Source organism: Carettochelys insculpta, chromosome 15 (assembly GCF_033958435.1).
Source record: "Carettochelys insculpta isolate YL-2023 chromosome 15, ASM3395843v1, whole genome shotgun sequence".
NCBI classification, from domain to species: domain Eukaryota; kingdom Metazoa; phylum Chordata; order Testudines; family Carettochelyidae; genus Carettochelys; species Carettochelys insculpta.
In genome coordinates, this window is record NC_134151.1 from 5829777 (window position 1) to 5857038 (window position 27262).

Below are 27262 nucleotides of genomic sequence, written 5' to 3' on the forward strand. Positions count from 1 at the left end.
GTTCCAGAACCCATGGCTGATTCTGATGTTAAGAAAATACTTTGCTGAAGTCATCTCTCTCTCACTGTTAGGTGGGAGACTTTCCAGTGAGTTCATGACCTTTGGACCAAGCACTTTAAGGACAACATTCTGTTGCTGTGTATAGTTTAGTAGCCAAGCAAACACTAAGCCAAGATCTGTCCCTGTGACATAAACAATTGATGGTCTTCAATGTAACTTCTTCCACATTATCACTACACATTAGTACAAATTAGAAAAAAAAAAACTTTATTTTATCAGTAATTTCATTCCCTATGATCATCAACTAACAACAACAGGTTATACCATATTTTCCAACACAAGTGGTTTAATAGCCAGAAGATTTGTAAATGATAGCTTACTTTTGATAAGAAAGTCCTTGCTTATCTCAGTTTTATCTATATAAAAAGAAGCTATTACTGCCTCCTTTTGTTTTTTGAAGCTTAAATCATTCTATCCCCCCTACTCAGATGTATTACGGAGGTAAGTTGTACCCAGTTCTCATTACAATGCTTCCTTAACAAATTCTACATGTGAAACTCAAATGAGAGGCATTTCATGCAATCTGAAAAATATTCACTTCAATTAAAAATAATTGATGCATGGTGAAATAATTCTTCCCAAAGCTGCTGTAAAATCTTCAAAAAATAAAGCTACTTAATAATTTTCATCTCCTACAGGCTACAGAGAAGCATTATTGCATATTAAAAATTGGAGTGCTGTTTTCCCAGAGGTAAAAGAAAGTTATTAAAACAACCTATTTATTGTTGTTATAACTATCCATTTGAGCTACACAAAAAGTAACAATTTCAGTACATTAAAAGAAAAAGCTAATTAAGGCATAATTAGTATTTTCTGTATTTTGATAATTAGGGGTTAGTTGGCTATTCCTTTTCAAGTTTCTATTTGATGCACCCCAACAATACTTTTAATGAACAACTAACACTATTGAATCCCTGATGGCTGAGGAGTTTAGTGACCACTACTACATTACTTCCATTTATCACTGCCTCTTTACCTATAAATTAAACTAGCCCTGTAGCTATGTTGATCTACTTTATATCAATTTCTTCATCCATATCAGCTGAATATGTATGGCGTTAACCTCATTTACTAGTTGGGAAAAGCTGAATTAAAATGAGATCTAATTTCTAGTGCACAGCACAATTTCAAAACTGCCTGCTAATTTCCACCACCTGTCAGCACGGCAATCCTTTACTTTCTTGTAATGAAATAATACAGTATATATATATTTTACAGCTCAGAAAAACGGTCATCACTCAATCATGTTACGATTCACAAGACACTAAGGCCCCGATCCTGATATGCAGTTTGCACAGACCAATGACTGCATCCACAAAGAGCCCCAGTGAAGTCAATGGGATTCCACATAGGGATCCTACCATGTTTAATACTTTACAGAATCAGAGACAAAAATAGCCACATTTTGTAAATGTATTTGTTGTTGTTACCAGCTCTAATGTTATCGTGTCTGCACAAAAGACAATGAATTCAGTGAAGGGATAGCAACGTAAGGCAATGTAACGCAGACATTCTGCATTAGAGAATGACCTTGGCTCTAAATTTAAAAAAATGCTTAAACAATGTCAGAATTCCCTTTTACTTTTACTGAACGTATGTACTTTTAGTATATGCAATTATAATTGCCAATACTGAAAATTATCCTCAAAACCCAACATATTTTGTTCCTTTCTTCGCCTACAATATTGTCTAGTTCTAACTCTTCTAATTATTGTTTATTATGAAGCAGTCCTGTTTCTCAAAAACTCATAATTTACCTTTACAAGTTAAAAAAGACTGGAAAAAAACATTGTACCATGAATGTAGTTCCAGATATTATTTAATAGCTTGACTTTTATACTGATTCACAAGTCAAGTAGATGGAATGTGGTTGTATAATACATAATATATAGCAAAAGATCCTTTTCCCCCACCAAAATAAATAATTCATTAAACCAGTTCACAATCATGTCCCAGTCTCAGAATAACTTCTGCTGTGGATAACTGGAATACAGTAATCTCTCCCATTTGCCCTTTTACCACCCAAATGAGAATACTGGGCCAGATTGCCTGGACTGCTCAGCTGGGACAAATGGAGTAAGACTATCTACCTCCCCAGCTGGGCATTAGAGCTTGCTCTTAACACTAGAATTCTCTACCATTTCACCACTCTATTTTAGGGACTCCGGCAGAAAGAAGCATGGTGTCAGAACATCTTGCATGCCAGTATTCCTAAAGTAGCGTTTAGTCCTTTGGAATTACTGCCATTTGGTGTAGATTAGAACAGCCCCACAACTGCTCTAACCTACACTGGAGTTAGGGCAGAGCCTAGGAAAGTCAATCAATTCCCATCACAGTCTCAGACTAAGGCAAGAATCTGATACATTGGATTTCAAATTTGAAACTTTTATTTTGAAATGGTTCATAATGGAATGTGGAACTAAAAACGTTTTGCTTTTCAAATACTTTTAAAGTTGTCAGATATATATTTGCTAAACCTGATCATTTGGATTGGAGGTAAAACCTCACTCTCCTAAAACATATGCACAAATAGGTAGACAAACTCATTGAAGTTACTTAACCCAGTTCTGGTTTCCTCCTAAAATTTGTAAAGTTCATAGCCCGCAAGTCATCTGCAATCAGATTAATGGAACTGGTTTCTGGGCCACAGGGCCAAGACGTGCAACTCACTGGTACCAAGACACTCCCAGCATAAACACACCAATCATCATGATGACCATTCTTGATTCTAGCAGGCCTAATCTGTGATGGAGCTCTGTTAAGTGCCCAATCAAATCAAAAACATTTGCTCTTACTAACACTGCTCCTACAAGGTTGTCCTCATCCTGAGGTGTAAATGGACTCAATTCTGTCCCTAAGTGCTTCAGAAATTGCAGCAGAATGACCCAATCCTAAAAATATAAACGAACATTAAACCCTATTAAATAGCACCATATGCTGTACAAAGGCAAGATGACAAATCCATACAGAAGGCAGACATAACTCTTAATCTGTGACTATGTGGGGTGGGGGAAGGAAGCGGGAAAAGGGAAGAAAACTAAAAAGACAGATGCCACAAAGCAATGCAAATGATGGACACTATTAGAGCCCTAACTCTAAACTCCTTCAGCACCCCAACATTTGGAATGTAATTTATTTTTAAATACATATTAGATTATAAAGTATGTATGTAAACCCACAAGAACTATTCCACTTTTCAATCTAGTACACCCTAGTACCATGCTCAAAACACAAAATCACAGAAACTATAAAGGAGCTGTGGGGAAAAAGGAATCTTTTGATTTAAAAAAAATGCATAGTAGGCCCAAGCATGTTGTGGGGCAGATTTTGATCTTAGTCTGTATGTAAGTATGTTTTTAACTTCATATGCTAAAAACACAGCAACTCATTTTATAAAAGGAAAAGAATGTACTTCACTTTTTTATAATTTTACTATATACTTTAAATGTATGAGCACATTGTTAGTATTAATTATAACTGCTATTTCTCTGCGATTAGAATATGCATACAACACCAAGTTGACCTGGTAAAGCTTTATCAGAGCTATTGAGCTTAGCATTTTAACAACTGAGTTGTGCTCCCATTACTTGTTATCCAGAAAAACTAACTATCTAATGTGCTATACAGATTTACTCATTTTAATTGCTCTTATCTGGGCCCTTGTCAATTTGTCCACATCCTTCTTGAAATGTGGTGCCCAGAACTGGACATGGTACTCCAACTGAAGCCTAACAAGGGCAGAGTAAACCGGAAGACTGATGTCTCATGTCTTGCTCACAATGCAGCTGTTAATTCATCCCAGTGCTGTACCCAGAGGCACTGAGACCTCATACTAGGGTGAGTGAAGTCTCTGCTCTACAGCCTTCATTGAGAAGCAGCTGGCCTTTAGTTCATGCAGTAGAGCACAGGACTTTAGCCCTTAAGATTGCAGGTTCAATCCCTCGTGTCAGCAACCCAGTTCTGCTGACGTTACACCAGGATGATAATTTTTGCAATGGTATCACGCTGTTCACTCAAATGTAGCGTGTGGTCCACTATAATCCCTATATCTCTTCCTGCGGTACCCCTTCCCAGACATTCAATTCCCATTTTGTACTCATGAACTTAACTGTTCCTTCCTAAGTGGAGTTCTTTGCATTTGTCCTTATTTACACTTCATCTTATTTACCTCAGACCATTTCTCCAGTTTGCCTAGATCTTTTTAAATTATGATCCCATTCTCCAAAGCACTTCGAACTCTTCCAAATATGGTATCATCTGCAAATTTCATAAGCTAGTAAGCTCTCTATACTATTATTGAAAGGGCTGATGAAGAAGTGGTCACAAAACTGACTCCTGCAGAAACCCACTTGTTATGCTCTTCCAGCATGACAAACCCTTTAATAAGCACTCCGTGAGAATGGTTATCCAACCAGTTATGCACCTACATTATGGTAGGGTTACCATATTTGAACTTTTAAAAATGAGGACACCCCCGAGAGGGAGTATTTCTGTATCAGTATCTACCAACTCACATTGTATTAATTATATTAATAATATAATATTATAGAACATTCTCTCTCTATGTATTTTTGACTGCCATAGGAGGTTTCAGATAAAAATTTTTAATGTAGCTCCACATTTATAATCAACAAGTCAAAAGAAACTTTGCTGCACTACACTAAATGTAGAACAAGTCTTGTTAGATTACTCAATTTTCTCTGTTCACTGTTTGTGTGTATAAATGTAAGATCAAATTTAAGAATGTTCATATAAACAAATTTCAAACCGTACATCAACATGGCTGAAATATGCAGACTATCCATTATCTGTTCTGTAAATAAGACTCTCGACAACTATCTTGAATATTTATAGAAATAGATATTAACTAAGCCCATTGATATAACACTGTATTTCTGCTTTCAAGAGTAAATCTTTCTATTGCGTATTTGTAGATACCTGCCAGCAATACGCAGTACCAGAGGATTTACAACTGCGAGGATAGAATGCCATCTGCTGCTACCAAGGCCGCTACAGCAGGAAATAAAACAATAAAAGGATATCACATGTTCTGCTTTTATTCTTCTCATATATTTGTAAAATATTAAAGTTCATGATTTGTTTTTTTAAAAACCACCAACTTCAACAGGGCTCTACACACAGGATTGAACATGCATGGGGCAAATTGCAAGAACTGATACACAATTTCTGTCAACAACAACAAAAAAAAAAAAAATCGGGACAAACCAACATGCAGACTGGACCCACACATATAGGTCTCCTCTGACTTTAGCTATGTCTAGATTGCAGGGATTTGTTGACAGAAGCTTTTGTCAGAAGAAAATTTCTGTCAACAGATTGCGGTCAAACTGCCAAGCTGATGGCAAGAGCGATCCACTCTTTCAAGAGGGAGGCCAGACTGCTTGGCCACTCTATCAGCAAAATGGCCAACTGGAAGCCTAGCAGACAGGGCTGCCCAGTGTTTCAGAAACCATATCTGTTAACAGATCATTTCCACCGAGCACCCAGACAGACAGCAAGAACCACACACAACAAGTAGAATTAGAACATCAATACATTTATTTACCCCCTGACAAAATCAGATATTAATCATTCTGATCAACTTGACACAATCTTTCTTCTCCTGAATTTCACTCACTTGAAGTTTTGTCAGATTCAAGCAGGAGCAGAATCTGTTACTGTAATATTATAAAGCAATGCATCACATTTGAAAAACACACATTAGCTTTGGTAACACTTACATTTCTATGAAAAAAGTAATTCAGCATAGTATTAATCTTTAGTCATAAAAAAAATCAAAGGAAGGAGCTATTCAATAACCCTAAAGTATGATTCAAACTAAATGGGGATAAAAGAATTCTGTGGTTTGGGACTGTTCACCATAAAGACTAGGTACAAACACTCGATAAGTAAAAACAAAATCTTAGTCACTGTCAAAATACTTGCTAAAGATTTGCTTGGGGCTCAAACAAAATTCCTTCAATCTTTCTCAAGATCAATTGATCTTGTCTTACTGATGCTTTCTTTATAACATCTATATTATGACTGTCCCCTACAGTTAAGGTGAATTAACTGCTCCTTCTTCCAAGAATGCATCTTACTTTTTTTCCTCTTCCCTATTTAAAATGCAGAAAAGCCAAGTAATGTGAGAAATACAGTGGAAACTGCATAAATGAAGAACTGTCAAAAGAAAAGAACTATTAAAAGAATAAATCTTGTGTACCCAGCTGTGAAATATAACACAATATAGCAGAACCCACTTAAATGTTTGAAATAAAAAATTGAAATGCAAAGAAGCCTAAAACTTAAACGAATACAACTGTTAAAGAATTAACTCTCTGCATGCCAAACCTTAACATATGCACAGTGGTAACTCTTCTCAGACAATCAAAAAATAAATTAAATATCTATAAAATGATCATCTATTAGATAATGTTCTCAGTTTTCATTCTAGCATGTATTTTTACACCTACAATTAATATATATTTATAAGCCATTTATTACACAGATTTCATCATTTTAATACACAAGCCTTGTTTGCTGAAAAGACTTACCTTTGAGGTACGCTGAAGCTGGTCCCCCACATATGTCTTACGGAACTGATCCAAAAACCAGAGAATCGCAAGTTCTACTTTTTCATTACTCGATCGTGGTAACTGGGTATCCATCAAGGATATCAGCTGAAAAACTCTTAATGACAAGGGAAAAAAAACAACAAACAATCAATCTCAGGAGGAATTTTCAAAGACACAAATGATATTCTAACAGCTAATTTCCTGTGGTCCATCGTACATTACTTATTTGCCTAAAGTAGTGTTTGCTGCTTTTCTCCCTTGCATTTTCTTCTTTTATGAATTACTGAAGTGAAATGACCACTACTCACAGCTGCATATCAGCACCATGCTTCTTGCTAAACTAGGCTGTGTCACTTGAAATACATTTATATACTTTTGTCAACTTGCAAAATGCTCTTTTTCTTAGTATCATTTATATATTGAAAACATTAATTACGACAGCGAAGGAGCATCAGGAGTCAAAATGCAAATGTAAGGTAAATATACTTTCAGGGTAAAAAATTCTTTGTCTTTAATGGAAAATGATGAAAAACCTTCTATATAACAAACAATATTGTTTATGTAGTGTGTGATATATTTTCTGTCTCACTCTTATCCCATTCTTTACTACATAGGAGTCTCCATGAAAATTGTCTTTGGGACTGATCCTCAGCTGAGGTAGTGCATAACTGTGTTGATTTCAAAAGAGCTACATTCATTTACACTAATTGAAAATCTAGGTCTTTATCTCTAAAGTGCAACAACTTCTGCTTCTCATATTCATTCTTCTTCTTCTGTTCATAAATAACTCCTAAGTACTAATTCTGACAATTAATTTGACTGCTGTGAAAATTAGTGATTTATTTCTTCTAATTCTGATATGTGCAATATTTGGATTAGAAGCGAGAAAGTGTGTGTTTTAAAGTAACTCTTAAATTTAATAATAGAGTAGAACATCAATAATAATGAAGGCAGTTTAGCGAAGCCTTACATGAGGATGTCAATACAGTCATCATTACCTAATTGTAAGTAAGTCCCTTTTTCAAATGTGTTGGGTGTGATGCCAGGGCAAGCGGGACCCCTATGTTACTACAGAAAACACATCATCATCCATAATAGCCTCTCCCCAGACAATAAACTTAAAACCCAACAGACCAGTTAAGGTCATATTTTTAAAAGTTGCCTCAAATTTTGAGCATTTAACTTCAAATGTCTACTGCCTAATTTTCAGAGGTACTGAGCACCTGCAGTTGACACTGAATTGCCTATTTGCTAACTCATGTGATTAAAATGAAGGAAGCAATGCAGAAAATGGACAAACGATAAAACCAACGATTAGCAAAACCTCCATTTTAAAGCTTTAAAGCTATGCACATCATAAATAGCTACCTTTTTAAGTCTACGTACAGTCACCAATGGTGGGTGCAAGTGCTCAGCCCACAATCATCCAAAGATGGACACACAAAAACTGGGACACTGAAAAGGAGGTCACTTTTGAAATTCTAGCCCTAAGTGACTTACTACCTGATCACTCACATCAGCATGAAAATAGCGTATCCTGAGATCTAGACCCATGCCACCGTATTGAAAGATGAAAGAGAATGGTTACTATTTGCTCTAATTCATACAAATTTGAGTACAGTCCTTGAATTTGTCACAGATGTTAACACATCCAACAACTGGGGCAAGATACCAATAGATATTTAAAAAAAAAAAAAAAAAGACATACAACCCCTGTTGCAGTTTGTTTTAACGATATACTTACCGACAGGACAATTCTCCATCTATGGCATCATGTTCATCTGTGCTGGTATAAGTTAATCTTCCTCCGACAACAGTCCCAACAAGATATACCAACCATGCCAGACGCCCTAACAGAAAAAAGAAAGAATAACCGTGGAATAAATATATAAATAGGAACTGAAGAAAACAGTAGACCAGACTTGGTCAGTACCCGCTCTCTGACAATACCTCTCAATCATTACCAATTGCAAGACACCCACCTACAATACTATTACAGAATAGAGCATGGAGGAGCTCCACCTGGACTATCCAATTTATTATGGGCCTGCATAAGCTATCCGTAGGATTTGTCAACTATTCTAGCTAGTTCAAGCTGTAATGTGCTTTTCATTTTAAGCAAACAAGGTACTTACACAACTCGGTTTTAATTTTCCACTCCATCTGAATGTTCTCAAATCTGGTCTCTAACTACAAAACGTACTATTTTTGTTTTTGTTTTATGTAAAGTTAGTTCAGGCTAGGACAAAATTATTATTTTTCCTAACATTTCACCGCCAACATATTTCACCTTAGTCTAGAAACTCAAATCTGTTTTAGTACTGCAAGTTTTCAAAGGGTGTGGAGTTTATTTGGGAGTGATTCTCAACTTTTTTTTTTATTAACTTGAGGTGTTTTATGAGCTTGCTACAGGATTCATGAGCTTCTTCAGGTTTAGCAACATTTGTGAATTCCTCAGGAGCTGTCTTCATAGTTTGTTACCTCTCATTTAAATAAGGAATTAAAACACTTCAGAGTCACTCTTGGTAGTTTCTAAGTTTTCTAGTTCTGAGCCAATGAAATTAGATGTTCTGCAAACACAGGCAAAGCCTATATGCTTTTAAAGAGTTAAATATTTCCTGTTCCAGAAAATGTATAGCTTTACATCATGTAATTTTCAAAGGTCCATGAGCAGCACCATCAGACCTGAAAAGTTTTGAAGATGCAGTTTATCCATTAAAATCCCTGGAAACCCATTCTGCCAATCTTGTAAACTATATGGTTGCCACTTCAAAGACTAGTTAGGTTGCACTTACAGATTCTGTACAAAAGAAAATGATAGCCTGAGAAAATGGCCTAGTGGAGGTCTCAGCTATCTAATGAATTCTTAAGTGTCATCAACATCTCTCCAAAACTGTACATTTTTTTATGAATGTTCCTTTGTGCCTTAGAAGTAAACATTAGCATATATACCACTAAACTTTATCTGGTGGTGATATCAAATTATATTGCAAAAGGTTTCCAAGACACTTGAAATACAAATCAGAATGTTCTATTATAAACACCTAGGTTATTTTTGTGATTCCGTCACAGGCTGATTAGGTACTCACTGAGCAATATACAGGAGGTACTAGGCAAAATTCTAGTTGGACATACTGTAGGTCAGAGTAATAGCCACTTTTGGCCTCAAAATCTGAGAGACTTGCTGTGGCTGTTGAAACATTTCAGTTAAAAAGAAGAACTATTAACTTATTAAGGCGCTTACCCATAGCCAATGTCAAAAAATATATAATCCACAACAATATTCCCTAGATTCTAAATAATCTGCTTTTTAAAAAGCTATGAAGTACCATACACTGACCAACTATGTTGTATGTAATTACACAAAACATTAGTGAATCAAGGAAGGAGGTGTCTATTAAATCACCTACGGAGATAACTGTGTTCCAAAGACTGTGAAATATTTGCTGAACTCATCACTGATGTCATGGGGTTAATGCACAGCCAGAGAAAGATGATTATAAAACCATACTAGTACAAAGAAAGCAGCAAAAAAAAATTCAGATGCTTGCCAAATGGCCAAACAATGCAGCGAAAAAAATTATTTACCAGTTTCTAAAGATTGTGAGGGCAAAATATTGGAGAGACATCTCCTAGAACTGGAAGGGACTTCAGGAGGTCATCTAGTCCAGTCCCCTGCCCTCTTGGCAGGACCAAGCACCATCCCTGACATCTATTTGCCCTAATCCCTAAGTGGCCCCCTTGGGGATTGAAGTCACAACCCTGGGTTTAGCAGGCCGTATGCACTGGATGAGAACCCCTCTCTAGAAAGGCAGCATGACCAGCTCTTTGAACATTAGACCAGCTGTTTGAACAAGAAACACCTTAGCAATAACCTTAGCTTCTTTTTGGCTCTGTATGTCTACACTGCAATGGACACCTGCAGTTGGCCTGTGCCAACTGACTCAGACTCATGCAGTGGTACTGAAAGTAGAGGAGCTGGGTGTGCTGCCGCTTGAAGTAGTAATATCAATCCAGATACATGGCTTCCATCAGAGGCACTCCATTATAAACATTTTTCCAGCACCCTTGGGTTCAAGTCCTGTTTAATTGAGGTGTAGTTGTTCAGGACTCAGAGTCCTAGAGCCTAGGTTCCAGTCCAAATATCTACACTGCAGCTGCAAGGCTTTAACTGCAGGTTAGCCATACCCTAAGTGAAACATTAGGCAAGCTGCTTATGCAAAAATGTTCAGATATGAACTCTCATTTTGGGTGCCTGATACACCACCAGCCTAATTTTCTTATGTGCTACACACTGCTAACGTAAACGAATGCTTCAGTTGATCAGCAATTCTGGGTGAAAAAAATCAGATATTTGGCAACTCAATTTGCTCATGCAAGAACTGAAGCAACTATAATTACTGAATACTTTTGCATATTTGGCCTCAATTTTTCTTTGTCTCATTTTACTCTTTTAAAAAAAAAAGAGAATACCTACATATTTCTCAGCAGTGTTTGAGAATTGATCAGTTAATGCTTACATTTGACCATAAATATTCTAATATATTTATTATTTGTTACTATTAGAAAGGGTTCCAAACAGCTGAGACCGTTCCAGTAATTTATGAGATTTGTGGGTCACAAAAGGCCTCTCCAAAAATAAATACACATGGATACATGAAAGACTCCAATGCCAAATAAAACAATAACAAAAATATTCCACAATTACATAACAAACAGTGGCCAATTTAAAATGGTGCAGGGAGCACCCATCTTAAAAGCAGCAATACCAAAAGAGTACATAGCTGAAACAACCAAATCACTAGTAGGTTATCCATTGCTTGAAAGGTTAAAGCCATCGAATAAAGAGTGGCCTTCTCAAAAGACTGCAACAGACAGAAACTGCATGGGTCAAACAGCAGAGCCACTATTTTGAACAAAAGACCCTTGTCAACAACTTGAATTAAAGTATACAGATATTTATTCTGACATTTATGGAAGTAGTTCAGATACAAACAAAAGCTATTTTTCTGACGATAAGTTCTCTTATTTCTCATTTGTGGAAAACAGGAGCTGAACACAGAACCAGTTTACCATTACAGTTTTGGTCTTCTCTACTTCCACAATAAGAAATTTGCTCTTGCAGCTGCTTAACTACATTTTTTCTTTGGCAAAATAATTATTACTGTAATAATCTGTAATTATGGTTTATAACAGCAATAATCCCCAAGAAATCGGTCATTACCATAGATCACAAGTAATCGTTAACTACTGTTAATGACCCATTTCTTGGGGATTATTGTTTTAGTAAACCATGACCGCATCACCATCAATACAGAGAGCAAGACAATATAATAAAATGAGATCTTAATATAGTATTAACTTATTTTGTATCATTAAAAGCCATTAAACATCTAAACTGATGTATAACTAGGGACATAACAGTTATTGTTCAGCATGAACAGAAGTGGTTAGTTTGCAAAGAAACTGAGTTTTTCTCTGAGGAACAATACCAACTTAAACTGCACAAAACTTTCTCTTATGCTCAAGTTTTGACCTATAGTACCTTCCTGAGTTACTGTAACAGACCATTTTCCTTTGACTCTAAGCACAAAAGAATCCAACAACAGCAGTGAAGTATACACTGCAGCTGGACTATGGAAAACTGCCATTCAGTGCAAGTTTGCTAATGCACTACAGATGGAAAGTGACAGATACACAGAGTGAAGGGAAGTTAGAGAAACAGTCAAACCATACACATGACATAAGCTAAAACAATAAAATGGCTCTTCACATTGAATGCCACATTTTCAGGATGTCAATAAAAAGCAGCAATGTGAATGGAAATATCCATCCCAAAATACTACAGCTGTGTCTCCACGTGAGTGCCCTTTCGAAAGGGCCAAAATCAAAGTTCGGTGGTTGAAATAGCGGCCTGTCAAAAGGGAGCACCCGCTGCCATTTTTCGGATTGGCACTTCGATCCGCTCTTTCAAAGTGCTGTTGAGGTTTTTCGAAAGACAGCGTCCACACAGCTCCAAGCACTCTTTTGAAAGAAGGAAAGCAGGAAACGCTGCAGATGGGCTCCCATGGCCGACAAGCCCTTCTGGGGCCGCAGCCAGCCACCTCCTTTAAAGGGCCCCTCCCATTGCCCTCCCCTCCGCACGCGCCAAGTGCTGCCCGGCCTTTCCCAGCCTGGCAGAGCACACTCATACCCACTGTGGAAACCCAGCGACAGCTCCTGCAGGAGGACGCCCTCATCATGGATACCCTGATGGCAGTGCTGTGCACCATCACCCCAGCTGCACCCAATCTCATCGGGTGGCTGGGCGGTCCCCCCAGGGCCACAGGGCTCCCGCCCCCCCCACCCCCCGGGTGCCCTGACACCTCTGGACCCACCCCAGCAGCACCAACTGGTGGGACTGTGTGGTGCTAGGGGAGTGGGGCGAGGAATAGTGGCTGCGGAACTTCCACATGTCGAGGCAGACCTTCAATGAGATCTGCCACTGGCTCACCTCCACACTCCGGCACCAGGACACCTGCATGCAGCCAGCCTTCACCCTGGAGAAAAGGGTCACGATTGCCATCTGGAATCTGGCCACCCTGGACTCCTACCGCTCCATGGGACAGCAGTGCAGGGTGGGCATGGCCACTGTCAGGGCTGGACTTATGGAGGTAAGGTGGGGCCAGGGAAACTCTCCACTGCAAGGGTCCAGATGGGGCAGAGGCATACGGCCACCACGCCCGCACAAGAGCACGTCCCCGCCTCCCCACCCCTGAAGGTCATCAGAGCCATCAACACGCTGCTGCTCCATAGGGTCGTCCACGCGGGGGATCTGGACAACACCGTCGCTGGCTTTCAGGACCTGGGCTTTCCGAACTGCATCAGCGCTTTGGATGGCATGCACATCCCCATCCGTGCCCCACCACACAGCGCCGGCCACTACATCAACTGAAAGGGCTACCATTCAGTGGTGCTCCAGGCCCTGATGGATGTGAGGGGCTGGTTCATCGAACTTGACATGGGCTGGGCCAGCCGCACCCATGATGCCCGGGTCTTCCGGAACTCTGGCCGCTGTCAGCGCATGGGGGCCGGCACCTTAGTACCCCAGAAGGAGATCCCAGTGGCGGAGGATGTGACCATGCTGCTCTGCATGGTGGCAGATGCAGCATAGCCCCTGCAGCTGTGACTCACGAGGCCATACACTGGACACCTCGACCCCAGCCAGGAGGCATTCAATCAGTGCCTCAACCACACCTGCAACGTGGTGGAGCGGGCCTTCAGGCGCCTAAAGGGGCATTGGAGATGGCTCCTCACGTGGCTGGAGGTCAGAATTCTCAACGTGCCCCAGGTGGTGGGCGCCTGTTGAGTCCGCCACAATGTCGTGGAGGGAAAGGGGGACACCTATGTCCCTGGGGGAGGCAGGGGGGCCCTCCGGCCGGTGCCACCTTTGAGCAGCCGGGGCGCAGCCCCCATCCGCTAGGCCCACCAGGATGGCCACCGCATCTGGGAGGCCCTCAGGCAGACCTTTGCCAATGGCCACCTCTGACCTGCATGCACCACCCCACGCACATCTGCCACCCCCACCCCCACCGCACCTGCACATCCACCACCCACCGTCCCCCTGAGGAGCACAGCACGGAGTGGTGAACAATAAAAGAAATGTTTATCTAACTATTTTTGTTGGTAACTATGTACAGGGGGGAACTTAACTTGGAGGGGGGCGGGGTGAACCTAACTTAGAAGGGGGCAAGGCGCTCATTCCAGGGAAGGGGTGGTGGGCTGTGAGCCCCGTAGGCCCCTGGAGCCCGTGCCTCCCTGGGTGTGGGGTCCCCAGCGGGGAGGAGAGGGTGCGTGCAGCACCAACAGGTATTGCTGGTGAGTGGGCCTGGTGGGGGCAGAGGGTGCAGGCTCAGCAGGGGGCTGCTGGGAGGGCCAGGAGGTGGGCAAGTGTGACCATATGGTCCCAAAGGGTGTGGCCAATGCCCTCCAGGGTGGTCAGCAGCCTCTCCCAGGCTGTCCTCCTCCAGTCCATGTCCACCTGGGCGAGCTGCAGGTGTTGCTTGGCCAGGCGCTGGGATGTGGGTCCTCTGGCCACAGCCCCGACAGCGTGCTGCCTGGTGTGGCATTTGGGCACCTCCGAGGGCTGCAGGTAGGCTCTCAGGGACGAGGGACGGCACAGGGCTCTCCTGGCCCATGGATGGTGCGGCTGTGTGGAGAGGAGGAGAGCATGTTAGTAATGTGCCCTGGATGGAGGGGACCAGGCTGTGGCCCACCCGCCCAAACCCCCCACATGGGGCCCCTGCACCCCCCTAAAGTACACCGACCCGCCAGGGGCACTGACCTACTCCCCATGGGGTGGGCCTCCCAGCCTCGGGGTGCATTCAGGGGTCTCTCCTGCAAATGACCCTTCCCGGCCTGCGGTGTGCGGGCCCCAGGCACTGTCTGGCACTGACCAGCCACCACTCCTGTGTGGCTTGTGGCGCTGTCCACTGAGGGCAGGTGCTAGGCATCGCTGGAGCGCCACTGCGGGGTGCCGCATCCCACATGGGGGGTGGCCTGTGTGCAGCCCGGGACCACCAGTCCTGTGTGCAGGCAACTAGCCATTGCGTCGCCCCCACCCTGTGCAGCAGGTGTGCGCCCCTCCATGTACGTACCAGAAGATCCCTTGGTGACGTCCGGGGATGTCTGGCTCCCAGTCACCTGGCTGGAGGAGCGGGAGGGAATAACGATGGCGAGTTCTCCCTCCTCACTCGACCACTCGGTGGTCCCCTCGCCCTCCTGGGTCCCCAGTCCAGGCTGCTCCTCCTCCTCCTCCTCCTCCTCTGGCTGCAGCTTCTCGCCAGAGGTGTCCTGGAACGCCGGGGGTGGGGAGCTCTCCTGGGGCCCCAGGATGCCCCAGAGCTCCCTGCAGAAGGGGTATGTCGCTAGAGCTGCCCCGGAGCACCCGGCCTGGTCCCTGGCCTGAGCATAGCCTTGGCGCAGCTCTTACCTTGGAGCGTACTTGCTCCGCGATATGCTCCGGGTGGCCCCTGGTGTGGAGGTCCTCCACCAGGTGGCCGAAGGCAGAGGCATTGAGCTGCTTGACCCCCATGTGGCGCAGGACCTCCTCGTCCTTCCAGAGACCAAGGAGGTCACGCAGTTCCATCCATGAGGGGGCCCCCCTTTTTTTTCCTCCCCCTGGGAGTTCTGGGAGCCCTGCGGGGGCTCGGGGGGTGGGAGCCGTTGGGCTCGTGGGGCGGGGGGCTGGCTGCTGGCGCTAGAGCGTGCAGCTGGAGCACATGGGGAGACTGCTCCTAGCACGCTGTCAGCTTCCTGCCACGGGTTTTCTGCATGCATGTGCCTTTAAGGCAGCCGAACGCAGGGACCACAGAGCCCCGCTGCTGCCGGCTGAAGCGGCCCGTGCTCCAGCTGACTGGCGCCATGGTAGACCTGTATTTCGAAAGAGCCGTCTGTGGAGCATCTACATGTGTAGTCTTTCAATTTACTATTTCAAAAGGGAGCAATCTTCCTGATATGGGATCAGGGTTCGGATTTTGAAGTCTGCGCCCTGTTCTTTTGATTTTCTTTCGAAAGACGGGTTTACACGTGTGGACGCTCCTCCTGCTCTTTCGAAAAAGGGCCACTTCTTTCGAATTTTTGTGCATGTGTAGACTCAGCTTAGATCTGTGAAAGGGGGAAAAGATACAATAACTGTTAAGAAAACTACACTACGAAAGAGTTCGTTTGGTCAAGATAGTGCACGGTTAAGTTAAACATGGCTAAGATAGAAATAATTAATCTGTGAAACAAAATTGAATAAGGATGCAGAATATTGAACCATTTACATATATGAGCTCTTCATACCTAAGTGCTTTTCTAATACTAGTAATTAATCATCACAAAACATTGAGAGGGAAGTATATATAGGACTTGTCCACACTACCACCCTCCTTCGAAGGAAGTATGGTAATTAGGGTGTTGGGAGTTTACTAATGAAGTGCTGTGCTGCATATGCAGAACTTCATTAAGCAAATTCTCCCCCGCAACAACTTTGAAGTTTTAAACTTTGAAGTACTGGCTCGCGTCTAGCCACGGCGCACCCGCCAGTACTTCGAAGTGCCGGGGCAACTTCCAAGTCCCTTTACTCCTCAAAAAGGGTAAAATGTTGAGGAGTAAAGGGACTTCAAAGTTGCTCCGGCACTTCAAAGTACTGGCAGGTGAGCCACAGCTAGACGTGAGCCGGTACTTCGAAGTTTAAAACTTTGAAGTTGCTGCGGGGGTGGAATTTGCTTAATGAAGTGCTGCATATGCCGCACAGCACTTCAGTAATAAACTCCCAACACCCCACTTAACATCCTTCCTTCGAAGGAGGGTGGTAGTGTAGACAAGCCCATGGTGCATTTATTTTACAGGTAGGGCAGCCAAATCAGAGTAGACTTATTTTTTCAAAAGTGGCTGTCAAGTTTAGGTCCCTCAGTTTTCATGTATCCAACTGGAGACATGCATAGCCTGGTCTTCAGATGAGATGAGGTCTCACAGCTATCATCGTCTTCTAATTGAAGTGTGGATGTTCACCATCTCTGAAATGCAGGGCATTAGGTTCTAAAACTGGGAACCCAAAAACTTAGGCACTCCAGTCTGGGAGGAGCTTTGGAAAACTTGGCCCAAACTGACTTAAGCAAAGTAGAAGCAGGATTAGAACTCCAGAGTTCCAGGTTTCCAGACACTTGACCATACTTTCCTCTCATACACAGATGGGTAATTTTACACCATTCCAAGTCTACATAACAGAACAATGCAATCTCAACTCATAAACAAAATAAATACTGACCTTCTTGGACTGTGATTTCTAGTGGATTCCTACTGGATGAGTGCAATAGCTTTTGGTAGTTTTGTGCATTTTGGTCAAACAACTGTACAAGAAGTGCACAGGTCTTTTCATATTCACACCTGCTGACTGTGCAGAGTTGCTCTAGCTGCTGAAATACAGTAGCTGTATCATCCAGAGGATCTTCCAAACCATCTCTGCAACACACACAGAAGAGGAGTTACTTACAAGTAACTCTTGTTCTTTAAAGGTTTGCATCTGTGCATTCATACCTGTGGTAACTAACATGTCAAGTGTCAAGCTTTATCCATAGGGTTGCCACCTCTCCCAGACCAAAATCCGTATCTGCAAATGGTGTTTGGGCCATCTGGTCAGGCAACTTGACACCATAAGCTACAGGACTGTATAACAAAGCTATGTCCTCTGGGCAGTACAGTAGCATTCTCAAGCTGGAATGTCACCATTGGCTTAATCTGTTCCCTCTTACTAGCCTACAGAGTCTGCAAGTATAAAGAACTCAGAGACAAAGTGGAAATGCAGGTGGACAATTGCAATGCACAGAAGTAAATGACGGAAGAACAATGGTTACTAGTAAATCTCATTTTCTTCTTCAACGGCCTGTATGAATTTCCACTTATAAGAGAGTAGTAAATAGTGATCCCATTAAAGGATGGTAGACAGGTCTTTCTAGGCAAAAATGGTCTCTGACAACATCTTACAGAACCAAGCATTAGAGCATAATGCCAAATCCTACAAAAAACGCTTAAAGGATAAGTAGAACCCCACGTTGCTGCTTTGTTAGTCTCTACAATAGCAGTTTCAGAGAGCTATGGAGCACCTTTGTCTCTAGCAGAATACATCTTTAAGTCAAGAGGGAGTGTTGATTTCATTTATAAGTAACAAAGCTCAACAGGACCTCCCTGCATAGGCTGGGATCTGAGGAACAAAACAGGAAGTGAGAGATGAGAAGATGAAAATTTGACAACATCATAGCTAGAAAACTGGGGTGAGTTCTCAAAATGGCCTCTTTACATAACATTACAATGGTTGAAGAGGCCATAAATAAAAATAATTCCATTTCTCCCTTGAGAAAAAAAGAGGTCAGGGGACAACGGAGGCTGAAACATCAGTTCCCTGGTGGGCCGATACTGACAAGGCCTATTTGCGTTAGCAGCATGATGGCTCTGTCCTCTCTGATTTTCCTTATAACTGTTGAATATCAAGAGCATGGGAAAGGAGTCTATGTGAGGACTGCTCCTATTCAGCAACAAAGCATCACATGAAGATTTCTTATCTCGATGAGCACTGGTGCAGTGAATGACACTTTTGGCAGAAATAAATCGATCTGAAGGAGGAGGATATCAGCGCCTGGTTTAGGGACCATTCATTTTGGTTGTTTCCAGCTGAGGCCGTCTGCCTGTATGTTCTGCTCACCAGCTGTTAGATGTAGAGCTAGTGAGTATCACAAGACCAACATCAAAACAGGTAAGCAGTCTCCACAGCAGAGAAGCCTCCACAGAGGAGGCAACGAACAATGTCTTTTTTTCCATTCACAGACCAGAATGCTTTCTCCTCTTTTCCTTTCTCTTAACAAAAATGCACGAAAACCTGACTCTCAATAGTGATGTTGACCAATTCTTACTGGAAGGACACCAAAGAAATTTTTGGTGCCAACAGAGATTGCAGTGTCAGAACAGCCCATCTGAATGGAACATGAAGCACTCAACCGCGGTAGGCTGGGGGCTCAGCCTCTGTAACCATTTGCTTGAAGAAGGAGAACTTGAGGCCTGACAAGACAGGGTCACTGAAGCAAGGGTAGCAAAATTTACCTCAGATCTTTTTACGAAGACCTTGGCAAAGAGGCAGACGTCAAAACTCCCAAAGGAATGATAGGATACTCCAAGGACTGTAGTATTAACACTGTTCCTCCTCATCTGAGAAGAGACTGTGCCGCAAACTGTCCCCCGGGAGACTAAGAGCCTGTCCGTCCCAGGCATCGTAGGCATCAAAGACACATCTGTCTCTGTAACAATGGCTGAGCAGGTGGCAGTTTTTCAATCCCATTCAGAACTCAGCACCTCGCTACGTGATAATCCAAGGCAATGACCCCAGTTATTCTAACTTTTAATATGACGGACTGAACTCCCTGTAAAAGCATAGGCTAACATGCTCACAGACCTAAGAAGTAGTTCCACTTAGGTCTTGCATCAAAGGAATTGAGATGACTAGGGTAGTGCTCTGCTTCGTGCAGACTCACACGACGACAGCATCCTAGGATGAAAGCACTACTGCGCCCACAGGAGACAAAAGCTTTTATACAGTTTCACAGCTTAATGCACAAAGGCCTCCAAAGAAGGGCTAAATATTTTCTGGCATGCAAAACACTGTTTTATCTTTGGTTGTTTTATCTGAAGTGACTGTATAGTAAATTAGTCTAAAATATAAGAGAGATTTTGGTTACAAAATGTCAAGTTAGTAAATAAAAATGACTAGTTGGGACAACAGCATACATCTATATAGCAAATAAGGGTAGTGCTCACTTAAACATCTACTGCAAAGCAAAAATAATATGGACTCAACACAGATTTGCATTTCATTAACCAAGCTATCATGGCGTTTAGCACAGAAATAAGTTAAACAACCCTTTTATTCAACAATTTTAAGTTCAGTTATTCTCTGAAAAGTGACTACAGAAAAGGTATAATGGTGTTCCAGTTTTTGCCTGTGTCAGTTACTTTTGGACAGAATAATTTCAGTTTATAAATTAAAGGTTTTTCTTGCAAATCAAGCTGGCTTCCTCCCAGTTCAGACATCAACAACATGAGAGATTCTGCAAATGGAACTTAGCAATTCTGTTGATGATCTCTGAATTGGAATAGAATGCAGCTCAGTCTCTCCTAGCTGTATTGGGCCTGTGGAGAAGAGAGGAATAAATATATTTTTAAAAATAAGCACCTCATAGCTTATTTTTGTACTAAAATAAGCAACTACAACTTTGAATACAACAGGGAGCAGATGTGGTGAGTAAAAAGAGGTGTCTTTACAGACATTTTTCAGAGAAGAACCACGCTAAAAAAAATAATTATGCTACCTCATCTAGTGCTACTTTCTCCCAGCCTTTCAATATGAGGTGGAATTCATTGTTTGCCTTCCTTTGTGATGTACTGAGAGAAGCTCCTGCTCTGAAGGTATACATTTCAGAAGAAGCCCAGTATAAAAAAATATTGTAACTGCCTCAGAACATATTATAAAATAAGGGAACCCTGAAAAAAAAAAAAAAAAAAAGCAACTTCATTTTTGCTTTTAAGACACTGGACCAGATTCTGATCTCACAATAGTGAGAAACTGGAGTGACTGGCGTGAGACTCAAGGCCATGAAGTTGTGCTTTTGTTTTAAAATCAATACAACACAAAGAACACTATGCCAGCTAATCAGTGCTCTAAAATTGCCAAGGTCTATTCATACTGAAAAAGGTTTACCTTATAACTATAGGAACTGACTCCAGCCTAGAAGTAATGTATGCTTTTGTGATCTCTGGTGCATATGTATCTAAGAGGTGCGGTTCTGTTGATTTCACAAAAGGTACCGATGCTACCATTCTCTGCCACAGAGTTAGCAGGTAGTGAACGCTGTTTGGAGCAAACTCCCAATGCTACAAAGAAACATGTAATTTCAATTAGAGCACATCTTATCTCAGTGTGAAAATTTAAAGCCACACAACTCTTATCTTTATGACTAGTGTTACTTATATTGAGGAAATGCTCCAATATTCCAGTTGGAATCGAGGCCCCGCTGAACTATACTAAACTAGGGTGGCCAAACAGCAGCTCAAGAGCAGCATCCAGCTCTTTTACAGGTACAGCACAGCTCCTGCAGTCTCCCACAATTCTCTGCTTACCAAACTGGGAGGGGTGTCAGGAGCTTCACACAGAGACAACTGCTGAGAGTGGGAGGCACAAGTTAAAGGTTCCCCCACAACACCTGGAGTCACATATTCCTCTTGCCCTCAGGAAGTGTGTGAAGAGGCAGCAGCAAAAGCTCAGAGTTGCAGGAAGGGAACAGTGTGTTAGCTCCTCTGCCTCTCATTAGCGCCACAGCTCCCAACTCGTTGTCTCCAGCAGCTTCCCAGCAAGGGGAGGGTGCGCTGGCATTATGTGACCGAGTGGGTCCAACAAACCCTGGCAAAAATCCATAGGAGGGGAGAAATGTCTGGCTACTGCCTGGCAGAGATAGGGCCCACAAGGTGTACCTGCCAGGCTTGGGGCCTCAACAGGCCTGGAGCTCAATCCCCAAAACCCCTCTCCCTGCAGGACTGGGCATGTGAGACCCAGGAAATGCCCCCCACAAGCTCTTGAACTTCTGGAGGTTGTTACATGTAATTCGCTGTGCCAGATATTTCAGCACAAACACATAGGAAGATGCACGCCCAGGGCTGAAGTTTACAGAGTTATGCTATGGGCAAACTTGGAACACAGTTTTATTTTACTTGAAAATGTACTAACTGAATACAAACCCAACTCCAAATAAAAATGAAAACAAAACAAAAAAGGAAAAGCAGCAACAACAAAACAAATCCCACATCCATCAAGGACTTAAGGCTGTATATATCCTTACCTGTAGGCTAGTAATAGTGAAATTGGCTATCAATCTGATAACCTCTGAGTAATCCTTCACCATTACTAGTTCACCCAACTGGTAGTTTGTCTTTAGACGAGCCAAAAACCGACAGAACTCATGGTAATTACCTGGATCAGATAAACCCTAAAATTACACAAGAAACAAAGATCACCAGACTAATCTAATATGCTCACAGCAACTGCAGGCAGGGCCTCCTTGGCCGACAGAATACAGAAAAACTTCACGTGCACGTACATTACTTGGAAGATGAGAGGGAGGAAGAAGAGGACAGAGTTCCCTGGAGTTAAAGCAGGTACAGGAAGTACCTGTTAGAGGCTGGACTCGATGATCTCTGTCCTATGATTCTATGAAGTGTCTGGACCAGGAATGGTCACTCATTCACCACATGCAGCAGATTATTTACACCCATGTATTCCAGAAAGAATTCTCTTGATCTTTCTCACAATCCCTGATTAGCAGCACCCATCTTCCCATTTGTGCAATTAGAGCTGAACCAAGGTTTATTATTAGCTGTGGACTTGTGCTAGCCCCATTTTTGTATGGTGTTGGGAAGTAATTTTTTCTTCATTGCCAGACTGTCTGGGGCAGAGTGAGATCTTCTAGCCTTCCCCACCCCTAGGCAAGTCAGCTGATGAGATAGGAGAGGTGGTTAGGTCAAGATGTCCCAACTAAATAAACAGCAAGTGTGAGAGGTATTCAGTGCAAGTACTCAGAGTGAATTAACAGGAGTTGAAAGTGAATTTAGGGAGAGACATTCTCTAAAGGAAGCCGGACAAAGGGAGGTTGGGGCTTCTAATGTCTGGTATAGCAGGAAGATAATCACCATGCTTTTTCAGGCCCTTTTAACATTCACAATAGGGGAAGGGGTCCCAGCAATAGGCTCAGTGAGACCAGGCTAGGAAGGAGAAAGGCTGATGGCAGCTCTCCCAAGTAAGCAGAAACAGTTACGGAAAGAATGATGACCAGCGCTGTATGATTTATTGCCAGGTATTTCCATATACAGTATGCTGTGTATCTAAAAGGTGCATCATAATAAACCACATCCATTGTCTCTTGTCTTTACTCCTCCATGCGCTAGACAATGAGAAAACATCTCTTCAAACGTGGTTAATTTAACAGATGACAGAGTGCAGCTACGTGACTGCCATGGAGGTCACCGATTCTGTTACTTTCGCTGATCTCTGTGGCTTCAAGAGCAGCTGGTGAAGCTGGCTCCAGGGCTGCCCAAGCAGACCCAGATCAGCTGCACTAGCTGCAGCTGGGGCAGTTTGGGTCTGGGAAGGTGCTCAGGGCTATGGCAGGAGATTGGGGGCATGGGATGATGCTTAAATCAAGGGGCTTCCTGGAAGTGGCCAACATGTCCATGCAGCTTCTAAGGGGAAGGAATGCTGGGGGCCCCCTCTGCATGCTGCTGCTGCCAGCAGCACCCACTGGATGCAGTTCCTAGCCAAATTATTCTCAGCTATGCAGCCAGAATTTGTGGTGGGGGCAGCATGTGGAAGAACTCCCTTGGCTTTCACTCCCCCTATAAGATGCAGGGACTTGCCAGCCACTTCTGTGGAGCTATGCATAGCCAGGTAAGAAGTCCACAAGCCTGGCCAATCCTCCCTCCCTACAGCATCAGCAGGGGTACCAAGCTAAACACTGCTGCTGAGTTCCAGCACCAGCAGGGGTCTCGGGCTGCATGCCATCACCCGACCTCCTGCCAGCACCTTTGGCAACTCCCCTTCCTGGTGCCCCCAGACTGACCACCCCACAGAGCACCCACGGGCCCCCAGCCCAAATTTGTGTTACAGTACAAGTCATGGACAAGCTATGAGCTGTGAACTGTTATTTACTGCCCATGATCTGTGTATAATTTTACTAAAAACGTCCATGACTAAAACATAGCTTAAGTCATGAGCAATGAAGAGAGGTAACAGAGTTGTGACAAGGCACAGAAATTTATAAATAAGTTTAACACTTGCAAAGAATTAAAAAAAACAAATACCTGAGGATTTTCAAGGATTCTTTTCACTCCTTTGATTAGATTACCAAGATACTTGGCACGTTCTGGATTGCTAAATAAAGATCTTCTTGCAGAAGCAAACTGAACTAAACAGGAAAGTGCCTAAAAAAATTGTAAAATTAAAAAAGGAAATAGTGGGAAGGATTCTTACAAGGGTTGTTGTATCACTTGTTTTTCAGACTGCTTGACACATCCCACGATAAGACCATTTTTTCCACTTATATTAACTGCCAAAGAAAATGTTACTCACCCTATGCATTAACTGAGGTTTTTTTGAGATGTGTCCCCCTATGGATTCTCCAATATAGGTGCAGCAGCATCCCTTGGGCCTGAGATCAAGAGATCTTTGATAGCAGTGCCCACTGACCACACATATGCTCTTCCCTGTCTCATGCTATGAGTGGCATCTATATAGATTAATGTGCAGTCTAATCACCCTCAGTTCTCTCTCTACTACTGGACTTATCTTTGGGAAGCAAAACAGGCATTGGAGTGCTTCTTTGAGTAGTGTCCTTATGTGTGCTACTTTGTAGGTAACTGTGAAGTAGTGCTCAGAGATGGAGGGCTAGGGATTTGTAATGGTGTCCAGTAAGGAGGAAAGGATGGTGCACCTTAATAGGGCATATCATGCTGCATCATGGACAACTGCACAGTGTTGACCACAAGTGTCCACAGATGTGCAGGTGGCTATTTTGCAAATGTCAGTAATTGGGACATTGTTGAGAAAGGCAACTGAGGTGGACAGCGAGCTAGAGGAATGTGGCTAAATTCCAGGTGGAGGTAGCTGGTTATGCAGTTGACAACAAATGCGTATGCACTGTATGATTCACTTGGAAAGACAACGTTTAGATACCCACGTTGGTCATTCGGAAGCTGAGGAGTGGTGATTGTCTGAAAGATTTAGCTTTACCAAAGTAAAAGGTTACTGCTCACCTAACACCTAAGGGCCGTGCCTACACTAGCGCAAATCTTCAAAATGGCCATGCAAATGGCCATTTCACAGATTACTAATATGGCGCTGAAATGCATATTCGATGCCTCATTAGCATGCCGCCAGCCGTGGCTCTTCGAAATTGCAGCGTTTCGCTGCTGCACGGCTCGTCCAGACGGGGTCCTTTTTGAAAGGACCCCAGGAACTTCAAATTCCCCTTATATCCCCTATCGAATATTTGTATGGCCATTTTGAAGATTTGTGCTAGTGTAGATGTAGCCAAGGAAAGTAGCATCACTTTTTGTCAGTTGGTATGTGACTTTAGGAACAGGGAAGGTGGACAAATTGGCTCAAATGGAAGGAGGCTGGTAACTTGAGTAGGAATTTTGAATGTGTGTATAAGATGACCTTGTCCTTATGAAAAACTGCATATGGGGATATTCTACGAGAGACCCCATTTTTTCTACTCATCAGATCAACACAATGGCTATAAGAAATCACATTGCCATGGACTCAAACAGTGGTCCGGTGATGGTGCAAAAGGATGTTAGGATCCCAAACTTGGGTGGGATGTCATAAGTGACATTCAAAAGGCCTTGAAGGAATCTCTTCATGAGCAGGTAGGTGAATATGAAAACAGCTTTTATCTTGGGGTAGAATGCTAGGATGGTGGCCCAGTGCATATATATGGAACTTGTAGATATGCCTGATCTTTAAAATCCTAGAATATAATCAAGAATAAGTGATCACAGGGCATTTAATCAGTGAGGCATGATTGAGTATGTATTAGGTTTAGAATTTTTCTGATTTTTGGAGATGAACATGATAAGTCATGTCATGCCCGCTACTGCTAGATGAGAGAACCTGTTCTATTGCCTCTGAATAAGTCATCGCTGAATTCTGAAGCCATGAACAGGCCGTGCCTTCAGATGAACAAGACACAGATTTGGATGGAAAATTCAGCCTGCATCCTGTGAGAGGCAGCGTGGAATCAATTGCATGGTGATTAGCGAACACACTACCATGCATAAAAGGTAAAAATACCAATTTTGTCATAGTTATGTTGAGCCTATGAAGACGATTTGGGCTCATTCCACCTGTATTTTGCAGAGTACCTTGAACAAGAAGGGAAAAGGTGGGCAGAAAGACACAGTGTGGTAAGAGCATCCCCTGTAATGAGAAAGCCATCTTCCAGAGACCCATGGCTTAGACCTGTCCATGAGCATAACTGAAGGCATTTGTCATTCTCTAGTGTGGAAGAGAAATGTATGTAGTGAAATCCGCAGCAGATGAATATGTACTGAAGGACTCTTGGTATCTAGTTCCCAGTTATGCTCTTGCGAGAAGCGTCTGCTCAGGGAGTGTGCCTCAATGCGGCCAAAATATCAATGTTGTTGTAGATACACTAATTCCACAATTTCAGTGCTTCTAAGCATAGTGTGCGGCACCTCAGTCTGCCTTGTCCGTTCATGTATAACAACATGTTAGCAATATTGTCTGTCCCATCTTTGATCAATGGTAACAAATGTCAGCATGGGTCCTGAATCACTCACAGCTCTAGAAAACTGATGTGGTGTCCCACTTTTTCTGAACCACGTGGGTCTGAAGGAGTACTCCCTACTGATTTGGAAGGCATCAGTTGATAGAATTGGGGAAAGTGCTGGCTGGAGAAAAAGGACGCCCATACAGATGTTCGGGATTGTGCCCATCAGTGCAGTGAGTCCTTGATCTTGACAGGCATAGAGAGGAGTTTATGAAGACTGTCTGTGAGGTGCTTACACTGTGAGTAGCCACACTTGGAGACTATGCATATGTAACTTTGCACGTTTTACCACAAACATGGCCACTACCAAAGGGCTGAGCAGTTGGAGGAATTGTTTTGAAAGCTCTTTTGCTGTGCTTCTTGGTCCCAACAAACAGTATGTCAGCCAGTGATTATTTCAGTGTGAGACTGCCTTCATCGAGACAGCAGATGCACAGTGAGTGACCATTGCTTATGAGTAAGGCTTACCCACAGGAGAGATACTTCTTGAAGTAGGATGATCCCAGCGTAGTCCTGAAGGGGGGAGCTCCCAATCAGGGAGGACAGGAAACAGGAAAGTATAAGATAATGGGGAGGAAAGAGTTACAAAAATTTTTAACTTCTGAATAGGGGGAAAAAGAAAAAAAAAAAATCATGAAAACAGAAAAAACCTACTGAAATAAGGTGCATTAAAGAGCATGCTCCAAAAATAGATCTGGATTCTGTCTTACACCAAAA

At 42.7% G+C, this 27262-nt stretch overlaps 1 protein-coding gene across 2 annotated transcripts in view; it reads right to left on the reverse strand.

Moving 5' to 3' along the window:
• The window catches only part of RANBP17 (RAN binding protein 17), a 253947-nt gene that overhangs the window by 198556 nt on the left and 28129 nt on the right, over nucleotides 1–27262 (reverse strand). For both annotated transcript variants that reach the window (XM_075009426.1, XM_075009427.1), the window contains 6 exons: nucleotides 24054–24173; nucleotides 22040–22186; nucleotides 20905–21077; nucleotides 17428–17621; nucleotides 8380–8485; nucleotides 6615–6750 (listed from right to left, as the gene is read on the reverse strand). In XM_075009426.1, the coding sequence (XP_074865527.1) occupies nucleotides 6615–6750; nucleotides 8380–8485; nucleotides 17428–17621; nucleotides 20905–21077; nucleotides 22040–22186; nucleotides 24054–24173 (876 nt within the window). The remainder of the gene's footprint in view (nucleotides 1–6614; nucleotides 6751–8379; nucleotides 8486–17427; nucleotides 17622–20904; nucleotides 21078–22039; nucleotides 22187–24053; nucleotides 24174–27262) is intronic.